This window comes from Mustelus asterias, unplaced genomic scaffold, assembly GCF_964213995.1.
Source record: "Mustelus asterias unplaced genomic scaffold, sMusAst1.hap1.1 HAP1_SCAFFOLD_1087, whole genome shotgun sequence".
In the NCBI taxonomy this organism is placed as follows: Eukaryota; Metazoa; Chordata; class Chondrichthyes; order Carcharhiniformes; family Triakidae; genus Mustelus; species Mustelus asterias.
Window position 1 is genome coordinate 20,563 of NW_027591032.1, and position 21,447 is coordinate 42,009.

A 21,447-nucleotide genomic window follows, 5' to 3' on the forward strand; every position below is an offset into this window, starting at 1 on the left:
ACGCGGCGGCACGCGCATTGCCTGCAAACCCGGACGCACGTGAACGCGCTGACGGGGACGCGGGGATGAGGATGCGGCGCGCACCCGGATTCCAGCCTGTGGCTGCTCCCCAGAGACCACATTTATTCGGTAAGAAATGTTCGGGCTTCAGGGTTTGAATCTTGAGTGTTTTGTGTTTATTTTGCGGATGGTTTTCTCTCCGGGTGTCTCTCTCCTTAGCGCGCTCGGGAGCGTGCATAACAACAACAACAACTTGTCTTTGCTGAGCGCCCTTTTCAGCACTTAGACGGTTTCAGGCCCACCTAGCTGGCCATAGGTGTTTTTTTTTAAAGTTTATTTTAATAGTGTCACAAGCAGGCTTACATTAACACCGCAGTGAAATTACTGTGAAAATCAAAAGAGAAAACACTGGAAAATCTCAGCAGGTCTGGCAGCATCTGCAAGGAGAGAAAAGAGCTGATGTTTCGAGTCCAGATGACCCTTTGTCAAAGCTAAAAGGCAGAGAAAGTGGGAGATATTCACACTGTAGGGTGAGGGAATGAAAGATGAATCATAGCCTCAGAAACAAGGGGAAAGGCTAAGAGATGCTAATGGCAGTAACGGCAGAGAAGCTGAAATCAGAGGGTAAACTGATTTATCCTCTGATTTCATTACATCATCTGACAGAAGATGTGGGGGGAGGGAGGAGATGGGTGGGAGAGAGGTAAAATTGAGAAAAAGAGGGAAAAGGGAAGCAAGGGGGGATAAAATAGGGGGAAAGAAAAATAAAGACAAAGAAATAAAAGGTGGAGAATAGATAAAAATTAAATAAAATGAAAACAAAGGGGTCGAGGTGGGGTAGAGCTAATCATCTGAAGTTGTTGAATTCGATCTTGAGACCGGAAGGCTGTGATGTGCCTAGCCGGAAAATGAGATGCTGTCCCTCCATTTTGTGTTGAGCTTCACTGGAACATTACAGCAACAGTAAGAGCTTTAACAACACCAGATTAAAGTCCAACAGGTTTATTTGGTAGCAAATACCATTAGCTTTCGGAGCGCTGCTCCTTCGTCAGATGGAGTGGAAATGTGCTCTCAAACAGGGCACAGAGACACAAAATCAAGTTACAGAATACTGATTAGAATGCGAATCCCTACAGCCAACCAGATCTTAAAGATACAGACAATGTGGGTGGAGGGAGCATTAAGCACAGGTTAAAGAGATGTGTATTGTCTCCAGACAGGACAGCCTGCAAGTCCAGGAGGCAAGCTGTGGGGGTTACTGATAATGTGACATAAATCCAACATCCCGGTTTAGGCTGTCCTCATGTGTGCGGAACTTGGCTATCAGTTTCTGCTCAGCGACTCTGCACTGTCGTGTATCATTCCAAGGCGGCCTTCATGACACACGACAGTGCAGAGTCGCTGAGCAGAAACTGATAGCCATGTTCCGCGCATGTGAGGACGGCCTAAACCGGAATGTTGGATCTATGTCACATTATCACTAACCCCCACAGCTTGCCTCCTGGACTTGCGGGCTATCCTGTCTGGAGACAATACACATCTCTTTAACCTGTGCTTAATGCTCCCTCCACCCACATTGTCTGTACATTTAAGATCTGGTTGGCTGTAAGGATTCGCATTCTAATCAGTATTCTGTAACTTGATTTTGTGTCTCTGTGCCCTGTTTGAGAGCACATTTCCACTCTATCTGACGAAGGAGCAGCGCTCCAAAAGCTAATGGTATTTGCTACCAAATAAACCTGTTGGACTTTAACCTGGTGTTGTTAAAACTCTTACTGTGTTCACCCCAGTCCAACACCGGCATCTCCACATCACATTACAGCAAGCCAGGAACAGACACGTGAGCATGGGAGTAGGATCGTGTGTTAGAATGCCAAGCAACTGGAAGGTCAGGGTCCTAATTGCGCACAGACCAAAGGTGCTCAGCAAAGCGATCACCCAGTCTATGTTTGGTGTCTCCGATATAGAGGAGATCACATTGGGAGCAGCGAATGCAACAGATCAAATTGAAAGAGGTGCAAGTGCTTAACCTGGAATTAGTGTATTGGACTTTGGATGGTAAACATGGAAGAGGTAAAGGGGCAGATGTTGCACCTTCTGCAATTGCAATTGCCATGAGTGATGGGTGAGATGTTAGGTATAATGGAGGTGTGGACTAGGTTATCCCAGAGGCAACGGTCTCTGCGGAATGCTGACAGAGGGAGTGAAGGGAAGATGTGTTTAGTGGTGGAGCTGGCGAAAATGGCAGAGGATTATGCTTTGTATGCGGAGGAGGCTGGTGGGGTGAAATGTGAGAACAGGGGGGACTCTGTCCTTGTTTTGGGAGGGAGAGGAGGGGGTGAGGGTCGTGGCGTGGGAGATGGAGCGCACACTGTTGAGGGCCCTGTCAACAACTGTAGGTGGGGAACCACGGTTGAGCAAAAAGGAGCATATATTAGAAGCACCACTTTGGAAAGTGGGATCATCGGAACAAATGCGAAGGAGCTGAGAGAAAGGGATGGAGTCGTTACAGGATGTAGGGTGTGAAGAGCTGTAGTCCAGATAGCTGTGCGAGTCAGTGGGCTTGTATTGGATAATGGTAGATAATCTATTGTCAGAAGTGGAGATAGAAAGGTCAAGGAAGGGAAGTGTTTGAGATGGAACAGGTGAAGGTGATGGAGGGATGGAAACTGGAAGTGAAGTTGAAGAAGTTTTCCAGGTCCAGACGAGAGCATGAAGCGGCACCAAAATAATCACCAATGTATCGGTAAAGGAGTTGTGGGAGGAGGGTCACTGTGAAAATCCCCTAGTCACCACACTCTGACACCTGTTTGGGTACACTGAGGGAGAATTTAGCATGGCCAATGCACCTAACCAGCACGTCTTTCAGACTATGGGAGGAAACCAGAGCACACGGAGGAAACCCATGCAGACACAGGGAGAACATGCTAACTCCGCACAGACAGTGACCCAAACCAGGAATCAAATCCCTGGCACTGTGAGGCAGCTGTGCTAATCACTCTGCCACCACGCTGCCCCAGCACTTAGATGGCTCAAGGCCCACCTAGGTTGCCACCAGTAGTTACGTTACTAACTGGCGATCTCCGAGGTACTCGGATTGATAAGTGGCTCTCTATAAGATAACAGGAAAATTAGAGAGAGGCACAAGAACTGTAGGAGTCGTAATTAAAAACAGAAAGTACTGGAAACACTCAAGTCGCTTTGGTTTTATCTGTGGAGAAAAAGACAGAAAATGCTGGAAAATCTCAGCAAGTCTGAGAGCATCTGTGGAGAGAGAACAGATCCAACTTTAGAGTTTGCATAACTCTCCTTCAGAGTTGACAAAGACTCAGGATTCGATCTTGCCTACCGTTTATGTCATGCTCCTGCTGCAGCTAAGTCGGAGAATTTGGCAGCCAGCCAAATCTCCATTCACTGCAGTGGGATGGGAAAATGCTGCTGGTGTGAACAGTGGTAAGATTCCAGCCTCTGTTTCCACTGTCTGTTGAGGAAGAGAGTTCCAGATACTCGTGATCCTCTGAGAGAAAATAATTCTCCTCATCTCTGCCTTAAGTGAGCAACCTTTATTTTTAAATAATGACTCCTACTTCTGGATTCTCAGACATTAGGAAACATCCACTACATCCACTCTTGTCAATACCCCTCAGGTTGCAATCAAACCGCGTCTTACTCTTCTAAATTCCAATTGACACAAACCTAACCTCTAAAGCGCTTTCTGTTAAGAAAACCCACCCATTCCTGCAATTAGTCTAGAAAACCTGTGAACTGCTTCTAACCCATTTTCATCTTTCCTTAAGATGTGGTCTCACCTGTACAACTGAAGCATAATCTCCCTATTTTTGCAATCAATTCCCCTCACAAATTATAAAATTCTATTAGCTTTCCTAATTACTTGCTGTATCTGCATATCAGCCTTTTATGATTCATGCACTCCAGATCCCGCTGTGCCTCAAAGCTCTACAATCTCTCGCTATTTAGATAATAAGCTTTTTAAAAAATTCTTCCTCCCAAAATGGACTATTTCACATTTTCCCACATTATACTCCATTTGCCAGATTTTGCCCACTCACACAACCTATCTATGTCCCCTTATAACCTAATCCTGGGTTTTATAAATAGACGATGGTAGTCATGATGTGGAGATGCCAGCGTTGGACTGGGGTAAACACAGTAAGAGTTTTAACAACACCAGGTTAAAGTCCAACAGGTTTATTTGGTAGCAAATGCCATTAGCTTTCGGAGCGCTGCTCCTTCGTCAGATGGAGTGGATATCTGCTCTCAAACAGGGCATACAGAGACACAAAATCAAGGCCTCCAAGGCGGCCTTCACGACACACAGAGTCACTGAGCAGAAACTGATAGCCAAGTTCCGCACACATGAGGATGGCCTAAACCGGGATCTTGGGTTCATGTCACACTATCGGTAACCCCCACAGCTTGCCTCCTGGACTTGCAGAATCTCACTGGCTGTCCTGTCTGGAGACAATACACATTTCTTTAACCTGTGCCTAATGCTCCCTCCACACACATTGTCTGTATCTTTAAATGTAGCTGTAAAGATTCGCATTCTAATCAGTATTCTGTAACTTGATTTTGTGTCTCTGTATGCCCTGTTTGAGAGCAGATTTCCACTCCATCTGACGAAGGAGCAGCGCTCCGAAAGCTAATGGCATTTTCTACCAAATAAACCTGTTGGACTTTAACCTGGTGTTGTTAAAACTCTTACTGTTTTATAAACAGAGGCATAGAGTATAAAAGCAAGGAAGTTATGATGAACCTTTATAAAACACTGGTTCAGCCTCAGCTAAAGTAGTGTCTTCCATTCTGGGCACCACACTTTAGGAGGAATGCTTTAGAGAAGGTGTGGGGAAAAGATTACAAGAACGATTCAATAATGAGGGATTTCAGTTATGTGGAGAGATTGCAGAAGCTGGGCTTGGTTTCCTCAGAAAAGAGAAGAGTGGAGATTTGCTAGAGGTATTAAGAGTTTTAGGAGCTCAGACTGAATAGATTCAGAGAAACTGTTCCCATTGATCCCAGAGGATAGCATTGAATGCGATTAGCAAAAGAACCAGAGGTGAGTTGAGGAAGATCTTTTAAGTAATGAATGGATCAGTGAATCACTGTTTGAGAGTGCTTGAAGTAGATTCAATCGTGGCTTTCACAAGGGAGTTGCACAAGCACCTACAGTGGGAAAATTTGTGGGGAAAAGAGGGTACCAGGGTCTACTAGAACTTGCTGAGTTGCCCTTGCATTGACATGACTGGCTGAATGGCCTCATTATATATTATCATCATTCTGTGATTCTGCACACCCCACTGGTAATCAACACTCTCCAAGATACACGGACTGGAAATTGGAGCCATCTGAGATACACAGACCAATAATTGGAAGCCTTCAAGATGCATAACCTGGTAACTGGCGCTCTTTGAGATACATGGACTGGTAGCTGGAGTTCTTTGACAAAAGCAGCGATCTGCAGGCACTGTTAAATGATACTCTGTTGCGGCACAAATATCTCGCACCCTTGGGATACATGGACTGATATCTGGCTCCCCCGCTTGCAAAAACAGTCTAATAATTGTCTCTCTCTGAGATACGATAAAAAGATGCGTAGTATTTGTTCCACAAAAATTTCATTACATATATTCACCCGCTTTTAAAAAGTAGATCATTCTATATCATCTTTGAATGCAGAGATGGCACCTTTGATTGTGTTTACTATTTTGAGTTTTAAACAGAAGTCTAAAGTTTGTTTTTCTCTTGCATTAAGAACATCTAGAATATTGTAAACATGGGAGATGACATGGAACCACCTGATTCTTATGCTACCCAAACATGCCGAACAGAAGGGATAAACAATTGCTCTTTAAGCAATAAGGTAGTAACTGCAGCACCCTCCAAATCAGAAGTGCCTTTTCAAGTCAGAGGGGACAGGGGAAGGATCCTCACCCCTGAAGAAGCAGAAAAACTCATAAATGATCGGAGCTTAGTGTCGGATTTTAAACAACAAAAGCTCGAAATAGATGCACAGAAGAACTGGGATTTATTTTACAAAAGGAACAGCACCAACTTCTTCAAAGATAGACACTGGACAACTAGGGAGTTTGAAGAGCTGAAAGCATGTCGAGAAGTAAGTGATGTTGAGTAAAGAAAATCCAAACTTGAATTATCGGGCTGCTATTTCAGCAATAGGCAGGTCCAGTACAAACTTGCAGAGAATATATTTGTGGATTTCAGAAAATTACTTGGGAATGCAAATGTGACCAGTTATTTCATATACTTCAACTTCTTTATCCCTCCAGGAAGCTGCTCCACTTGGTACTCTTCCAGTCTGTCTCATTATAGCTAACTCATCTGCAGCAATGATTTCTTTTTGCTTCCCTCCCCTCACCCGCCACATTGTCACCTCCACCATATTTGGAGGTCCTACTTTTGCTTTCACCTTTTTTTACTTGTGTATATGCTACCACCAAAAAGATTATCCATAGGCACGAGGCCAGTTTCAACATGTATATGACCACCATTTAGCTTTACCTCTCCACCGCCATTATTTGTATCAGTATCTTGTACCAAAATTCTTACCAAGTAGATGAACCTGCATTGAGAAAATGGAATCCATCTTATGGGGCTTCTGCCACAAAGTCCGCACTCTTGGCTGCAATCACATTATCCTGTCGCCCACTCACTTAAATGGTGCACAAGCTCATTGTTCTGCCATTTTGTTATACTTCAAACTCTATACCCTATCCACCACCAAGTCTGCTTACTTCTACCCCAAGAGCATTGCCAGTCTCAGCCATCTACTGCCACTGAAAACCTGGTCGATGCTTTTATGACTGAAAGATTTGACTCCTTAATGTTCCACCTAACAGTATGTAGCTCATCCACAACTCCATTTTCTATATCCTTTCCTGCATTGAGTTCCACTTGTTCATCACCCCATACTTGCTGACCTCTGCTAGCTCCCGGTTCCTGGCATACTAAATTTGAAATCAGGTTTAAAACTTATTATCAGCCTTACCCCACCCTTCCCTCCCACTTTGCATTCCACCTCATGCCCTTTGATGTTCTGATGTAGGCCCCTAGTGTATCTCCCCTTTTCGCTTATTCAGTGCTGACAAACCCTTGAATCTTACTGTCCGAACTTCCACCCAAATCCTCTTCACTTTTCTACCTGTTCCCTTGACTGCCTCTCTTGGTTATCTCTTCTAATACTGCTGGGCGTATCCACTTTTTCTTACATGAAACACTGTGGATTATTTTGCTTTATTAAAGGTTCTATAAAAATGCAAATTATTCTTAATATTGTTTGTTTTTCTCTCCATGCAGTTTGAAAATCAGAAACTGATTCTGTTGGAAGCTGGCTGTGGGGTTGGGAACTGTTTGTTCCCTCTTTTAGAGGATGATCTGAATGTCTTTATTTATGCTTGTGACTTCTCGCCCCGGGCCGTAGAATTTGTGAAGGTATTTGCAACAATGTTTATAATTGTTTTTGATCATTTTCTTGATTTTCTTTACACCTTTTTGTGCTGAAATCTTTCAAGGAGGAACAGCTAGTAAATGTACACTAGAGATACAGTTGGTACAGCCAGATTTTCAATGCCATTGATGTGAATGTTAAAATCCTGAAAGAAAGTAAGCAAGAAACAATGCATTTCTAGCACCTTGCATGCAGGAGGTTTAAAGCTCTTTCCGGTCAATTAAGCAATACAGGTCGAGTATCCTTTGTCCAAAACCCTTGGGTTGCGTTTCAAGAGGCGGCTAGATATAGCACTTGGGGCGAATAGGATTAAAGGTTATGGGGAGAAAGCAGGATTAGGCTATTGAGTTCAGCCATGACCGTGATGAATGGTGGAGCAGGCTCGAAGGGCCAAATGGCCTCCTGCTCCTATTTTCTACGTTTCTGTGTTTCGGTATTCAGACATTTTCGCTTTTAGGATTTGATATGCCTACCATGTATACAGTAGGCCTAGGTCTCCTTGCATTACTATAGTCTAAGCCTAGGCTAATTATCATTACAAATACTAAATTGTTTCTCATTGACCAACTCACACCCTCTACTTTTTCCCTATTACATTAAGGAGTCAAATCTTTCAGTCATAAAAGCATCGACCAGGTTTTCAGTGGCAGTAGATGGCTGAGACTGGCAATGCTCTTGGGGTAGAAGTAAGCAGACTTGGTGGTGGATAGGGTATAGAGTTTGAAGTATAACAAAACGGCAGAACAATTAGCTTGTGCACCATTTAAGAGAGTGGGCGACAGGATAATGTGGGCGGCACGGTAGCACAGTGGTTAGCACTGCTGCTTCACAGCTCCAGGGTCCCGGGTTCGATTCCCGGCTCGGGTCACTGTCTGTGTGGAGTTTGCACATTCTCCTCGTGTCTGCGTGGGTTTCCTCCGGGTACTCCGGTTTCCTCCCACAGTCCAAAGATGTGCGGGTTAGGTTGATTGGCCAGGTTAAAAATTGCCCCTTAGAGTCCTGGGATGCGTAGGTTAGAGGGATTAGCGGGTAAATATGTGGGGGTAGGGCCTGGGTGGGATTGTGGTCGGTGCAGACTCGATGGGCCGAATGGCCTCCTTCTGCACTGTAGGGTTTCTATGATTTCTATGATTCTATGAACTCTTGTGTGGAAACAAAGGTAGTAAAAGGAGCATCCCATTTAAATTCTCAAGTGGAAAGAGCAAGTGAATATGAAATATATAGTGTCAAGTTAGTAGTACTTGCTTTGTTTAAATCTTGCACAAATGATTTTTGTTTCAAATGTGAAACTTTGTGGTATAATTCTTTCAATTAATAATGGGGGCGGCACGGTAGCACAGTGGTTAGCACTGCTGCTTCACAGCTCCAGGGACCTGGGTTCGATTCCCGGCTCGGGTCACTGTCTGTGTGGAGTTTGCACATTCTCCTCGTGTCTGCGTGGGTTTCCTCCGGGTGCTCCGGTTTCCTCCCACAGTCCAAAGATGTGCGGGTTAGGTTGATTGGCCAGGTTAAAAATTGCCATTAGTGTCCTGAGATGCGTGGATTAGAGGGATTAGTGGGTAAATATGTAGGGATGTGGGGGTAGGGCCTAGGTGGGATTGTGGTCGGTGCAGACTCGATGGGCTGAATGGCCTCTTTCTGTACTGCAGGGTTTCTATGATTTCTAATGCTTGTTACACCTATAATATAAAATTGCATCGCATTCTTAGCATGATTTAAAAAATTATGAGTACTTACACAATGGCCTTGGTGTTATCCCCGCACAAAGTAAGATGGATTCGAATAATGACTGCATTAATTAAATCCTGATAAAGGAGCTTGTAGGAAAGGGTTCTGAGTCAGTGCACTCTGGTGAGCAGGTCTTCTTGAATAGTTCTTCCACCTTCAAAAGCCTCATCAACATTGGTTTTTGTTCAATAAGTTTGTCTTTTATTTTAGACGCTGACATTATTTTTTGCTCACTTGTAAATGCATGTTATTTGAGCGGATCTATCAACCTGTGGCTCTATTTTTTATCAAGTTGATCTTGTCATTATACCATTTCTGCAATCTGCCCGTCAGTCAAAGAATGCATGATTGGGGTATCAATGTTAATGCTCGACATTTCCTCACCCTCCAACATATTTGCAATTTCAATGCTATACCTTTTACATCCTAAAGGAGCTGATTTACCATCTTCTCTTCCTTGTTCACGCAAAACCCTTCAAAGTCTTTGTCAATATTATCATCATCAGGGAACATTTGTGTGGGCCAAAGTTTGTGCCAACTGTTGGTCAAGATTTTTTTTATCAACAAGGCACTAGAATTAGCAGATATGTAGATGGCGTTCTTAATTGTAAACTCCTTTTGGAAACCTTTCATCCCCAAACCCCTGTTTGCATCACCAAGTCAACTATTCAAGAAGGAGTCTATATATTCAAAAAGGAGTATTAAAGTGGTTGTGAAACCAATCAGAAACCATGTCCCTTGTTACCCAGGCTCTCTCATTGGCATAGTAGTGAACAGATAATATTTGAACATCCTTGAAGCACTCAGGACATTTGTTATTCCTGATTACAGCTAATTTACATTTGTGTGTGCCAGCTGCATTGGCACAACCAAAGATGGTCAACCTATTATTGGCATCCTTACACCTGTTAATGTACTCTGCTCAGCCATTGCTAGCATTTTCTAAGGGACATATCGCCAGTGTAGACTTATTTCATCAACATTGTAAATATGTTCAGGTGAAAGGCTTTGGTCTGAAATTAGCATAGTAATCCCAATATTTTTCTCAGCTGTGTTATGGTCTGTAGGTGCTTTATCGCCGTAAACTTTCAAAAACTTGATACAATGACCCTTCTTGAATTTCTCCAACCAATCTGTCATGTAATCACATGCACTTCAAGCCTCAGCACTTGCTGGTAGAACTTGCTGCATGATCACTGGACAAGTCAGCGAAAACCTTGTACTCCTGCACTGTCAAATCCACTCCATCATGACAAGACTATCATGTTCGTAGTTTTTCGACCTATGCAAATTTTCTCTATTATTAACTTTTGTGAATTCCTTTCAACATACAATTTAAACAGTTGGCCCGGAATGTTACCACCGTTCACACCGGTGGGATTTTCTCATCCCACTGCAGTGCTAAATTCTCTGACCTCGCTGCAGCGGGAGTATGGCATGAACAGCCGGTAAGATCTCACCCTTGGTCTTTCTGCTACCTTAAATCATATATGGTGGTGCTACCCACCCCATACTCCTCACTCAATTGCCTCACAGACACATCACGGTCAGGTTTCTGCAGCAACTCCATTAGCAATTGATAATGAAATATGCTTCCTTTTCCTTCTCATTGTTACCCATAAAGGTAGCTGATGGTCTTTTTGATAAGGTGGAATAAAAGCACTAAATAACCATAAAAATCACACTTGGAAAGCCAAAAGCTAGACTTCCTGCACAAAAGGCTGCTGAAGTCCATGTTGACTTGGTTGGGGTTCATTCAAAAAAATATTCAGCTTTTGGATGTGTTTGGTTTTTGAATGTACAGATAAAAAGGATACTCAAGCTGTATTATGTACTTGATTGCAACTTCTTCAAATTCCCCAAATAATCCCGTCAGTTGTTTCAGACATGAATGGAAATAGCTTAAAAAAACAATAACATGTGAAAACTAATCACTCAATTGATTGATAGCCTCCTGTACAGATTCCTTCTCATCCATTCCTCTGCTTGTTTCTTTTTTTTTAAAGCAAAACCGCTCGTATAAAGTTGAACGATGTAAGGTCTTTCAATGTGATCTGACAAAAGATGATTTACTGGAGAATGTGCCAGCGGACTCCGTGGATGTTGTAACACTGATCTTCGTGCTTTCTGCCATTCATCCTGACAAGATGCAGCTGGCATTAGAAAACATCCATAAGGTTTGTATTTTAATGGTACACATGCTGCCATCATATTCATAGTGATGTAAATGGGGAAGATTCTAAAGGATTTGACAAACATTTTCTGTAAAAGTGGTGATCTTGAAATTAAAGTGAATTATATATCTGTTGTACATGTTATGTTACCATCTCCTCTCAGAAAATTGTACATTTTATAATTTAAACACAATTCAACATGGTACCTGTGCAAGTTTTTGTTAATTGGGTTTTGAAAATCCCAGTCGTTTAGCACTGATTTTACCAAATATCAAACGTTATCTTGTAGATGGAGAAAAATTAAAAAAAGAAGAGATAATTGAACACTTTGTTTCTATGAATATAGTCTCACTTATAAAGATTTATGCATTTTGTATCTTCTGGGCTAGTGGTGTTGCCTTTTGTTAATTCACTGAGAATGTGACCCACTAAGCCAATACAAGTAAATTATTCCTGTAGGCCCACTTTGTTCATTTGGTAGTGCATCATTGCAAACGATCTACTAACTGTGACTTTGATTCTTGTGTGCCTGTGAAAGGTACTGAAACCTGGTGGATACATCTTATTCAGAGATTACGGACTGTATGATCATGCCATGCTCCGATTTAAAAGTGGCCACAAACTTGGACCTAATTTTTACGTTCGTCAAGACGGAACAAGATCTTTCTTCTTTTCTGATGGTGAGATTTGTTATTTAAAACTTTTTTTTTTGCTACTTCCAAAAGATTATCAGCTGGTTATGTTAGTTATAAGTAGTACTGTACTTGCTTGGAAAATACTTGTTTATATGAAACTCTACTTGCATATTTCTTAAATATTTTTCTTTATTGAAGTTAGTGGAGGCCATGCCCCCTAGTTCTAGTTTCACCCGCCAGTGGAAACAACCTCCCTGTTTCTATTTTATCTATTCCCTTCATAATCTTATATGTTTCTATAAGATCTCCCCTCATTCTTCTGAATTCCAATGAGTATAATCCCAGTCTACTCAGTCTCTCCTCATAAGCCAACCCCCTCAACTTCGGAATCAACCTAGTGAATTTCCTCTGCACCCTCTCCAGTACCAGTGTATTCTTTCTCAAGTTAGGAGACCAAAACTGTACACAGTACTCCAAGTGTGGCCTCACCAGCACCTTATGCAGCTGCAACATAACCTCGCTGTTTTTAAACTCCATCCCTCTAACAATGAAGGACAACATTCCATTTGCCTTCTTAATTACCTGCTGCACCTACAAACCAACTTTTGTGATTCTTGCACAAGGACATCCAGGTCCCTCTGCACAGAAGCATGCTGCAATTTTCTACCATTTAAATAATAGTCTATTTTGCTGTTATTCCTACCAAAATGGATGACCTCCTTTACCAACACTGTACTCCATCTGCCAGACCCATGCCCACTCACTTAGACTATCTATATCCCTTTACAGACTTTCAGTGTCCTCTGCACACTTTACCTTGCCACTCATTTTAGTGTCATCTGCGAATTTTGGCACACTGCACTTGGTCCTCAACTCCAAATCATCTATGTAAATTGTAAACAATTGCGATCCCAACACTGATCCCTGAGGCACACCACTAGTCACTGATCGCCAACCAGAAAAACACCCTTCTAGATGGTACTGGTTGTGGGTGTCAAAGTGCTGCCTAAGGAACGTTGGTGCCTTGTAGACGGTACACACTGCTGCCACTGTTCATTGGTGGTGGAGGGGGTGAATGTTTGTGAAAAGGTGGCAAACAAGTGGGCTGCAATGTCCTGGATGATGTCAAGTTTCTTCAGTGTTGCAGGAGCTGCACTCATCTAGGCAAGTGGAGAGCATTCCATCACACTCCTGACTTGTAGATTCTGGACAGGCTTTAGGGAGTCAGGTGGTGAGTTATTCACTGCAAGATTCCTAGCCTCTGGCCTGCAGTTATAGCCACAGTTTTTATATGGCTGGTCCAGTTCAATTTCTGGTCAATGGTAATGCCCTGGGTGTTGATAGTGGAAGATTCAGTGATTGTAATGGCATTGAATGTCATGGGGTGATAGTTAGATTCTCTCTTGTTGGAGATGGTCTTTGCCTGGCACTTGTGTGGCATGAATGTTACTTGTCATTTGTCAGCTCAAGCCTGGATATTGTCCAGGCTTTGCTGCATTTGGGCAAGAGCTACTTCAATATCTGAGAAGTCACAAATGGGTGCTGAAAAGTTTGCAATCATCAACGAATATCCCTATTTCTGACCTTCTGATGGAAGGAAGGTCATTGATGAAGCAGCTAAAGATGTTTGGACCTAGGATACCACACTGAGGAACTCCTCCAGTGATGACCTGAAACCAAGATCATTGATTCATTACAAACTATCTTTCTTAGTGCTTGGTATGACTCCAACCAGTGCAGGGTTTTCCCCCGGTAACCATTGACTCCAGTTACGCAAGGGCCCCTTGATGCCATACTTGGTCAAATTCTGCCTTGATATCGATGGTAGTCACTCTCACTTCCCCTCTGGAATTTAGCTCTTTTGTCCATGTTCAAACTAAGGCTGTAATGAGGCAGGAGAGGTGACAACATTTTTATAGGCTGGAAATGGTTTGATCCACCAGATAATGACTGGGCTAAACTTATACCAGCCCCACGCTTTTTTTTGCAGTAGGCAAAGTTCCCCGTGAATCGTTATTTATTTTGGAGAAATCCATTGAAACCTTTCGCTTTGCAGGGGTCGGACTCATTTTGACACACACGAGATTCAAGGCAAGGTGATACGGAATATCCTAGTGCATTGTTGGCCTCCTGTAATAATTGTGCAACATTTCCATAACCTGAGAAACACATCCATGCCCTGTCACCTCCCCCTTGCCATTTGATGCATGTACAATGAGGAATGACTCATGATCTTGGGGGCATCCTTACAGTGCAAAAGCTTCGCATGTCGGACAAATGACTCCATGTTTGGTGCAAAGGAGGAGGCAGATCCTTCCTGTGGTGTACTGTATAGCCTCATCGGTTATCAGGTCAGGTATGGCCTGTCTTGATCACACTGATGCCAGTGGTTGTGCAGTGAGTGATTCCTATGGAGTCCCTTTTATTGCTGTTTCTCTAGCCAATTGATCAACACATTATTAATTAGCAATGTACATGGACACTTGCACCTTTTTGGACCTACATTGTTTCTAGCTTTTCACTATTTAAAAAGTACGCTCCTCTCGTTTAGGTGCAATATGAATGGTTTAACATTTGCTTACATTGAAATCCAATTGCCTGTTTTGTCCATCCACTTAATTTATTAATATCTTTCATTAGCTTTAAACATCAATCTACATTGCTTATGTTGCCACTTATCTTTGTGTTATCAAACAAATATAATGTTCTGAAATTGATTTAATTGATTTAAAATAATAACATGCATCTTTAAACAGTATAAAACAACAGCAGTTTTTAAACTCTAATCCAATTAAAGCAAAGTGCTTCAAACAGTTCAAATTGATTTTTTACCAGATACCATAGCAACCATAACTTCAAGGCTGAAGCTTTTCTTTTGAAAAACTAACTATTTAGTGCTTTTCACAGTTGCTTAAATAAACTAGAGTTGAAATAAATCCACACCAGCATCTTTAATTTAGCAAAGTAATTTAAAATTTCCCCAATTCTGGGTGCACAATCTTCAATTTTGCCCTTCTGTTACACATTATGAGTGAGATTTTACAGCCTCACTTGGGCGAGACTGGAAATTCCCGCCTGAGGTCAACAAAGATTTCTGTTGTCGGACCATCACCCGCTCCGATTCTAGGAGAGTTCCGGCCCTTGTGCTCAGCCTCAAGGTTTGTTTTTATTAGCTACTATTTTTCACCATTGCCATAGCACAATTGACGTCATCTGCTTTCTTATTATTTTTCTTTTACATTTTGATATTGTACTTCAATGCAAATTCTCCTAAAGGGTCATTGATGTTTCCTCTCTACAAGATCCTTCCTGACAGTGTTCTAGACATTGCTATTCATACAAGACTCCTTTATCACCATTATTCAATTTTCTATTGTTCGTTTTCAGCTGTCCCACTTTTAGCACTCCCCCTTTATTCGAGGTAATCATAGAATCCAGTCTCCAATATTTTATCTCCCGTATATACAGTCTCCTCTTTCTATGATACCTATACAAGTTGAAGACTGTAAGATTAATACAGTAATTTCCAGCTTCTCTTGCATTATTATACTACTTGGTATCTACGCTTCTCCTTTAACAAATTGAATAATACTTGTGTGTGTTCTTTATTGTGCATCTTTCAGCATAATCCAGTAACGACACTGCTCCAGATTTCAAAAAGCCTAAAGTTCAGATCAGTGCTTGGCTCACCGTATGTGCCGACAAACATTCTTTTTGCTTTAACAATATCTTTATAATAATTTATGATTATTCTTCAGCATTAAAGCAATTTACAAGCAGAGCAGATAGAACAGAATTGAACCTGGGCAAACATTAATCTTCTTGCAGCACCTATAAAAAAGAAAATGTTTATACTTGTACAATATTTTTCCTTTGCATGCTAGAATTTTTTTCCTTCTGTCTCTTGATTGTACCTTTTGCAGAACATTGTCGTGTATGATAGTCCCTTCCTTAACTCTGAGTAAAATGCAATACGTGCTTTTTTTTGCTCTCACTCTGCCCATCTTTATCAGTGGTTAGCAGACAGCAGTACAACTCCTGAGTGATATCATGACCTATTTCTCAGCACGCTCGAATCTAGTTGTGATGTCATTACTGTAACCCTGACTAACTGGCCAGCTGAGATGTTAAACAGAAGTCCCATCTGTCTTATGTGGTGCAAGTAAATGGTCCTACAACACTATTCCGAGGAAGAGTGAGGTAGTTCTCACCAGCGTCCTGGCAATATTTATCTTTCAACCAACACCCCTAAAACAAATTACAACAGCATACATCCATCCCCACTAAGAGTTGATGTTTAAGAATCAATTGTTTCAGAAAGTATATTTTCTGTACTTTTTTATATTTCCATTTGCGCTGAGATGAAGTTAGGAATTTTCCCAAAATAGCGATCTGGCTAATTATTCAGAAAAAACATGTAGGTGTAAGGGAGTTTCTAAAATGATGGTTATGGCTGATCGGAAACAGACAAAGAACAATAAGCACAGGTACAGGCCCTTCGGCCCTCCAAGCCCGCGCCGCTCCCTGGTCCAAACTAGACCATTCTTTTGTATCCCTCCATTCCTACTCCGTTCATATGGCTGTCTAAAGAACCTTTCCTGTGGCTAAAATTCTCAGAAAGGAACTAACATTGGTTTTTTTTGCCAATTGCTGGTTTTTATTTTTTGTACTTTCATGGAGATACTCATTACTCTGCCATTGACACTCACTCTGGACACTTTACCACAACTAGGACCACTCCCTTAAGTCTTTTGTTCCATGATATCTTTATTTAATTTCTACCTCCCTATCTAACCTATCCCAGATTTACCCTGTTGTTTGCCCCTCCCCCACACTTCAACAGCATGAATGCCATCATATTTTAACATTTCAGTTCTGAAGAAGAGTCCTATTTGACTTGAAACATTAGCTCTGTTTCTCTCTCCACAGATGCTGCCAAATCTGCTCAGTATTTCCAGTACTTTGTTTTTAGTTCAGATTTCCAGCATTCGTAATATTTTGCTTTTACATTCCACTAAGTTTGACGATCATCTCTTTATGATATAAAATTAAATGCATCTGTTACGTATCGAAACATATATTTTATAGGGTGAAGCATACAATAATAGATATGTCAATTATCTCAGGAATTATTGACCTTTCTGTGCTGTGACTGGGAGGTTGCATCCTGTCCATGTTCATTTCCCACCATATCCGAAAACCTTTTTTCACATTTTCTATATTTTCATTCCAGAGTATGTGGCACAACTCCTGACGGCTGCTGGATACGAGGTGTTGCTCAATGAATATGTGTTCCGTGAAACCATTAATAAGAAGGAAGGTCTGTGTGTTCCAAGAGTTTTTCTTCAATGCAAGTTTAAGAAACCAGAGAGAATACAATTAACCTGTTGAACTGTTGCTGCTGCTCTCTTTTTAAAATATAATATTTTGACATTCCTCTCTAGAGCACCTTGCTGTGCATAGTACCCTGGCAGAGAGAATAAGTAGAATAACCTACACCTGGTCCTATACAACAGGATGACCAAGCATCCTGAATTTTATGAGATCATCCTTTAATTGAGGTGATTATCCCTTGTTCCCGGTTGCATGTTACCGGGATGATGTTTATCACCTGTTTCAGATCTTTAGATTTTGCTCACATGCAGTACACGGACGGATTTCTCCAGCCATTCACACTGGTGGGATTCTCCATTCCTGCTGGCAGTGCACTGCCGCCCGTGGGTTTCCCGTCGGCGTGGGGTGACATCAATGGGAATTCCCATTGACAGTGGTGGGACCAGAGAATCCCGCCGCTAGCAAACAATGAGCCATCTCCCGCCGGTGGGAAACACGTGGCTGGGAGGCCGGAGAATCTTGCCCCACATCTGCACGTTGGCACTGTTCCCAGCTGCGGGACCTGGCATTCGGGCAACAGCCCACATCATACACCTCTCTCTGTTCTCACACATTCGCCAGCAACCCCTGTCCCACTCATATGGTTCCCTGTGCTGCTGTAAAATGTCCCTTAATGAAGGGTTGGTCACCCTATGTGTCTGCAGTGTACATGGTGTCTTAGAAATCTGCAATAAAAGTTGGAAGTTATTGTGTGATCTCAGCTGAGCAGAGGTTCAGTGTCTCCCTAGACAGATGCAGAAATGTTCAAAGGGAAATGAACTCCATGGCTGCTCTTGTGGGCTTCGTAACAGCTGACTCAGGGCAGTACTGATTTGAAAATATGCGAGCAGATTATATGCCAACACTTCCAGCGTGACCTGATGAGACCAGAAACAACAGGAATTAAAATGAAGGATCTCAAACGCAGAATTTACAAAAAACACAGTTATTGCACTGCACGATGCCAGATTGGAATTTTAGGAAGTTTTCCATCTTTCCTCACCTATTTCACTTTTATAAAGTGTGTGATATTGGAGGTTTTATAAACTCTTCTGGCATTTGCTACCCTTTGTATTAATAAACTACAATTTTAAACAGACATCTGGAATCATTTAAATATTTCTGTACTTGCAAATTGTATAATAAAAATTTAAAGTTACACCATTACTGGTTTACAAGTTCTTTTTTTTTCAATTTTTAATGTGTTGTGCCTCAAACCACTTTAAAACTTGCATTCAGCTGTATTATCTTTTGACAGGCTAACAGGCTTCACTGTTCCCATGTGCACATGTGCCTTTTAAGTTACAGATATCCACTGTCTAATGGTCTAACTATTGATTTGCCTGACTGAAAAGAGTTGGAATAGAAAATAATATGCTGGCAATCATCCATTGGGTTACTTTGTTTACAAATGAGAAGAGACTACTTGTGCATAGAGTAACGCTGTCTGCATGAAGCCCACTGTCATTTCTGAGATGTAGAGCCTTTCTTTGTGGGCATAATAGGGTAAAGTTGAAGACAAAGATAACCAATAGCAAGTGTTATTTACATGGATTATGTTGACTGTTGGAAGCACTGCATGAAATGCAAAAATTGTAGTATAAGGGGCAAATCATCACCATATATCTGATACATGAGGTGGGAGGCGGCTCGCCTTTGATTGCCGGTGGAATCTTCTGTTCCCGGCGATGTCTATGGGATTTTGCATGGCTCACCTGCCCTGTCACAAGGGGTGCCTTCAACAGGACAGGAAGATCATGCTCGTGAGAAGGGCTGGAAAATTCAGCCCATGTCCTAATCCTTCTGCAGTAACTGAAAGCCAACTACAGAACAGAGTTCTGAATAATGATGCCTGCTTGGGGAGAGGGTTCTGAAATGTTTGTTTCTTTGATTGGAATTGGCCAGTCCAAAGATGCTGACGGTATAGCACAGGATCAATTGCAATTCTTCCCTTTGTCTTTGCATGGCTTTGTTGCACCATATGGCTTTGGATCTTCTGTCATGATCTATACATCTTTGGGGTTTTAATCAAACTGCAATTCAAGGCTACTCCTTATGCTTCTCAATAAAAGAAGACAAGAAAACTTTAATGGAAGGCAGAACCATGGAGTAAATAAGAGTCCCGTTAAAATCAAATTATCAATCTCAGCTATTAATCCAATCATTTTATTTTTTTATCCAGGTAATTGCCCACAGCGGTAAGAATTGTCCAGAAACTGAACTCAACCAGTTATGAAAGATCAGTGACCTGAAGTGGTAATTCTGTTTTTCTCTCCACAGATACTGCCTGACTTGTTGAGTATTTTCTGTATTAACTTCAGATTTGCAGCAGTTGCAATATTTTGCTTTTGTCTCCAAAGTTCTCCGCCACTTACAAAGTACAGGTCGGGAGTGTGATGGAATACTCTTCACTCACCTGGACAAGTTCAACCCCAACAATACTCAAAAAGCTCAACTAACCTGGCAAAACCGTTCACTTGTTTGGCACCCTCACACTGGTTTAAACATTTTTCCCTTCTACCATTGATATAGCTGCAATGTGCAGGATGTACTGCAGCTTTCTGGTCAAAGAAACAATGTAAGAAGTTTAACAACACCAGGTTAAAGTCCAACAGGTTTATTTGGTAGCAAAAGCCACACAAGCTTTCGGAGCTGCAAGCCCCTTCTTCAGGTGAGTGGGAATTCTGTTCACAAACAGAGCATATAAAGACACAGACTCAATTTACATGAATAATGGTTGGAATGTGAATACTTACAACTAATCAAGTCTTTAAGAAACAAAACAATGTGAGTGGAGAGAGCATCGGGGAAAATGCTACCAAATAAACCTGTTGGACTTTAACCTGGTGTTGTTAAACTTCTTACTGTGTTTACCCCCGTCCAACGCCGGCATCTCCACATCAAAGAAACAATCACAGCTTTGAGGAGAGATGATATGCTAGAAGAATCAAAAAATGAGGCACTTTGTCTTGAATTGAGAAATAAACAAGGGGTGATCACTCTCTACTTTGGGTGAATGCAACTCCAAAAACACTTATGAAGCTTAAGACCAAGCAACTAGCTTGATTGGCACCCCATCTACTGTCTTAAACATTCAATCCTGCCACCACTGGTTCACAGTGGCAACAGTGTGTACCATCTACGAGATTCAATTCAGCAACTTGCCAATGCTCATTCAATAGTCCTGCCAAATCTGCAATCCCTACCACCTAGGGTAGGGAACATCACTACCTGCAAGTTCCCCAGCAAGCCACACACCATTCTGACTTGGAACTATATTGCAATCCTTTCACTGTAACTGTGCAAGATCATGGAACTCCCTGTCTAGCAGCACTGTAGATGTATCTACACTATGTGGACTGCAGATTTTCAAAAAGGTGGCTCACAACCACCACCTCATGGACAGCTAGGGATGGGCAATAAATGCTGGCCTAACCAATGACATTTGCAATCCCAAGAACAAATTTTAAAAATGCCCTTATATCTTTGAAAGTGGGTAAACTGCCAAGCTCAGATGAAATGTTTCCCAAGCTGCTAAGAGAAGCAAGGGAGGAAATAGTGGAGACTCTGATTATCATCTACAGGTGTTCAGCTGGAGAACTGGAGGACCACAGTTGTTTAAAAAGCAAAGGATAAGTTGAGTAATTACAGGTCACCAGCCTAATCTCAATGGTGGACAAATTATTGGACAGAAGCTCTGACTGACAGACAAAATCATAATTTGGAAAAATTCAAACTTAATCAAAAGCAGCATGAATTTGATAAGGGAAGATTATGTTTGACTAATCTGATTAAATTTTCCGAGATTACAGGGACAATTGATGAACGTAGCACATTTGATGTAGTTTACATGGATTTCAACAAGGTTTTTGACAAGATACCATATGGCAGACAAATAAAATCCTATGAGATCCAAGGGAAAGTGACCAATTGGATCCAAGTGTGGCTCAGTGGCAGGAAACAGGTGGGTGTTTTTGTGACTGGATGGCTGTTTCCAGTAGATTTCTGCAGGACTCATAACTGGATCCCTTGCATTTAGTGATGTATATATGTC

At 41.8% G+C, this 21,447-nt stretch overlaps 1 protein-coding gene across 1 annotated transcript; it reads left to right on the forward strand.

The window, feature by feature from the left end:
• Positions 1-8: 8 nt before the first annotated feature.
• mettl6 (methyltransferase 6, methylcytidine) lies at positions 9-18,559 on the forward strand. The gene is made up of 6 exons (XM_078205919.1): positions 9-129; positions 5,774-6,133; positions 7,333-7,467; positions 11,218-11,388; positions 11,924-12,065; positions 17,254-18,559. Exons 2-6 carry the CDS (start codon positions 5,795-5,797, stop codon positions 17,409-17,411), a joined length of 945 nt encoding a protein of 314 aa, XP_078062045.1. The 5' UTR covers positions 9-129; positions 5,774-5,794; the 3' UTR covers positions 17,412-18,559.
• The last annotated feature ends 2,888 nt before the right edge of the window (positions 18,560-21,447 follow it).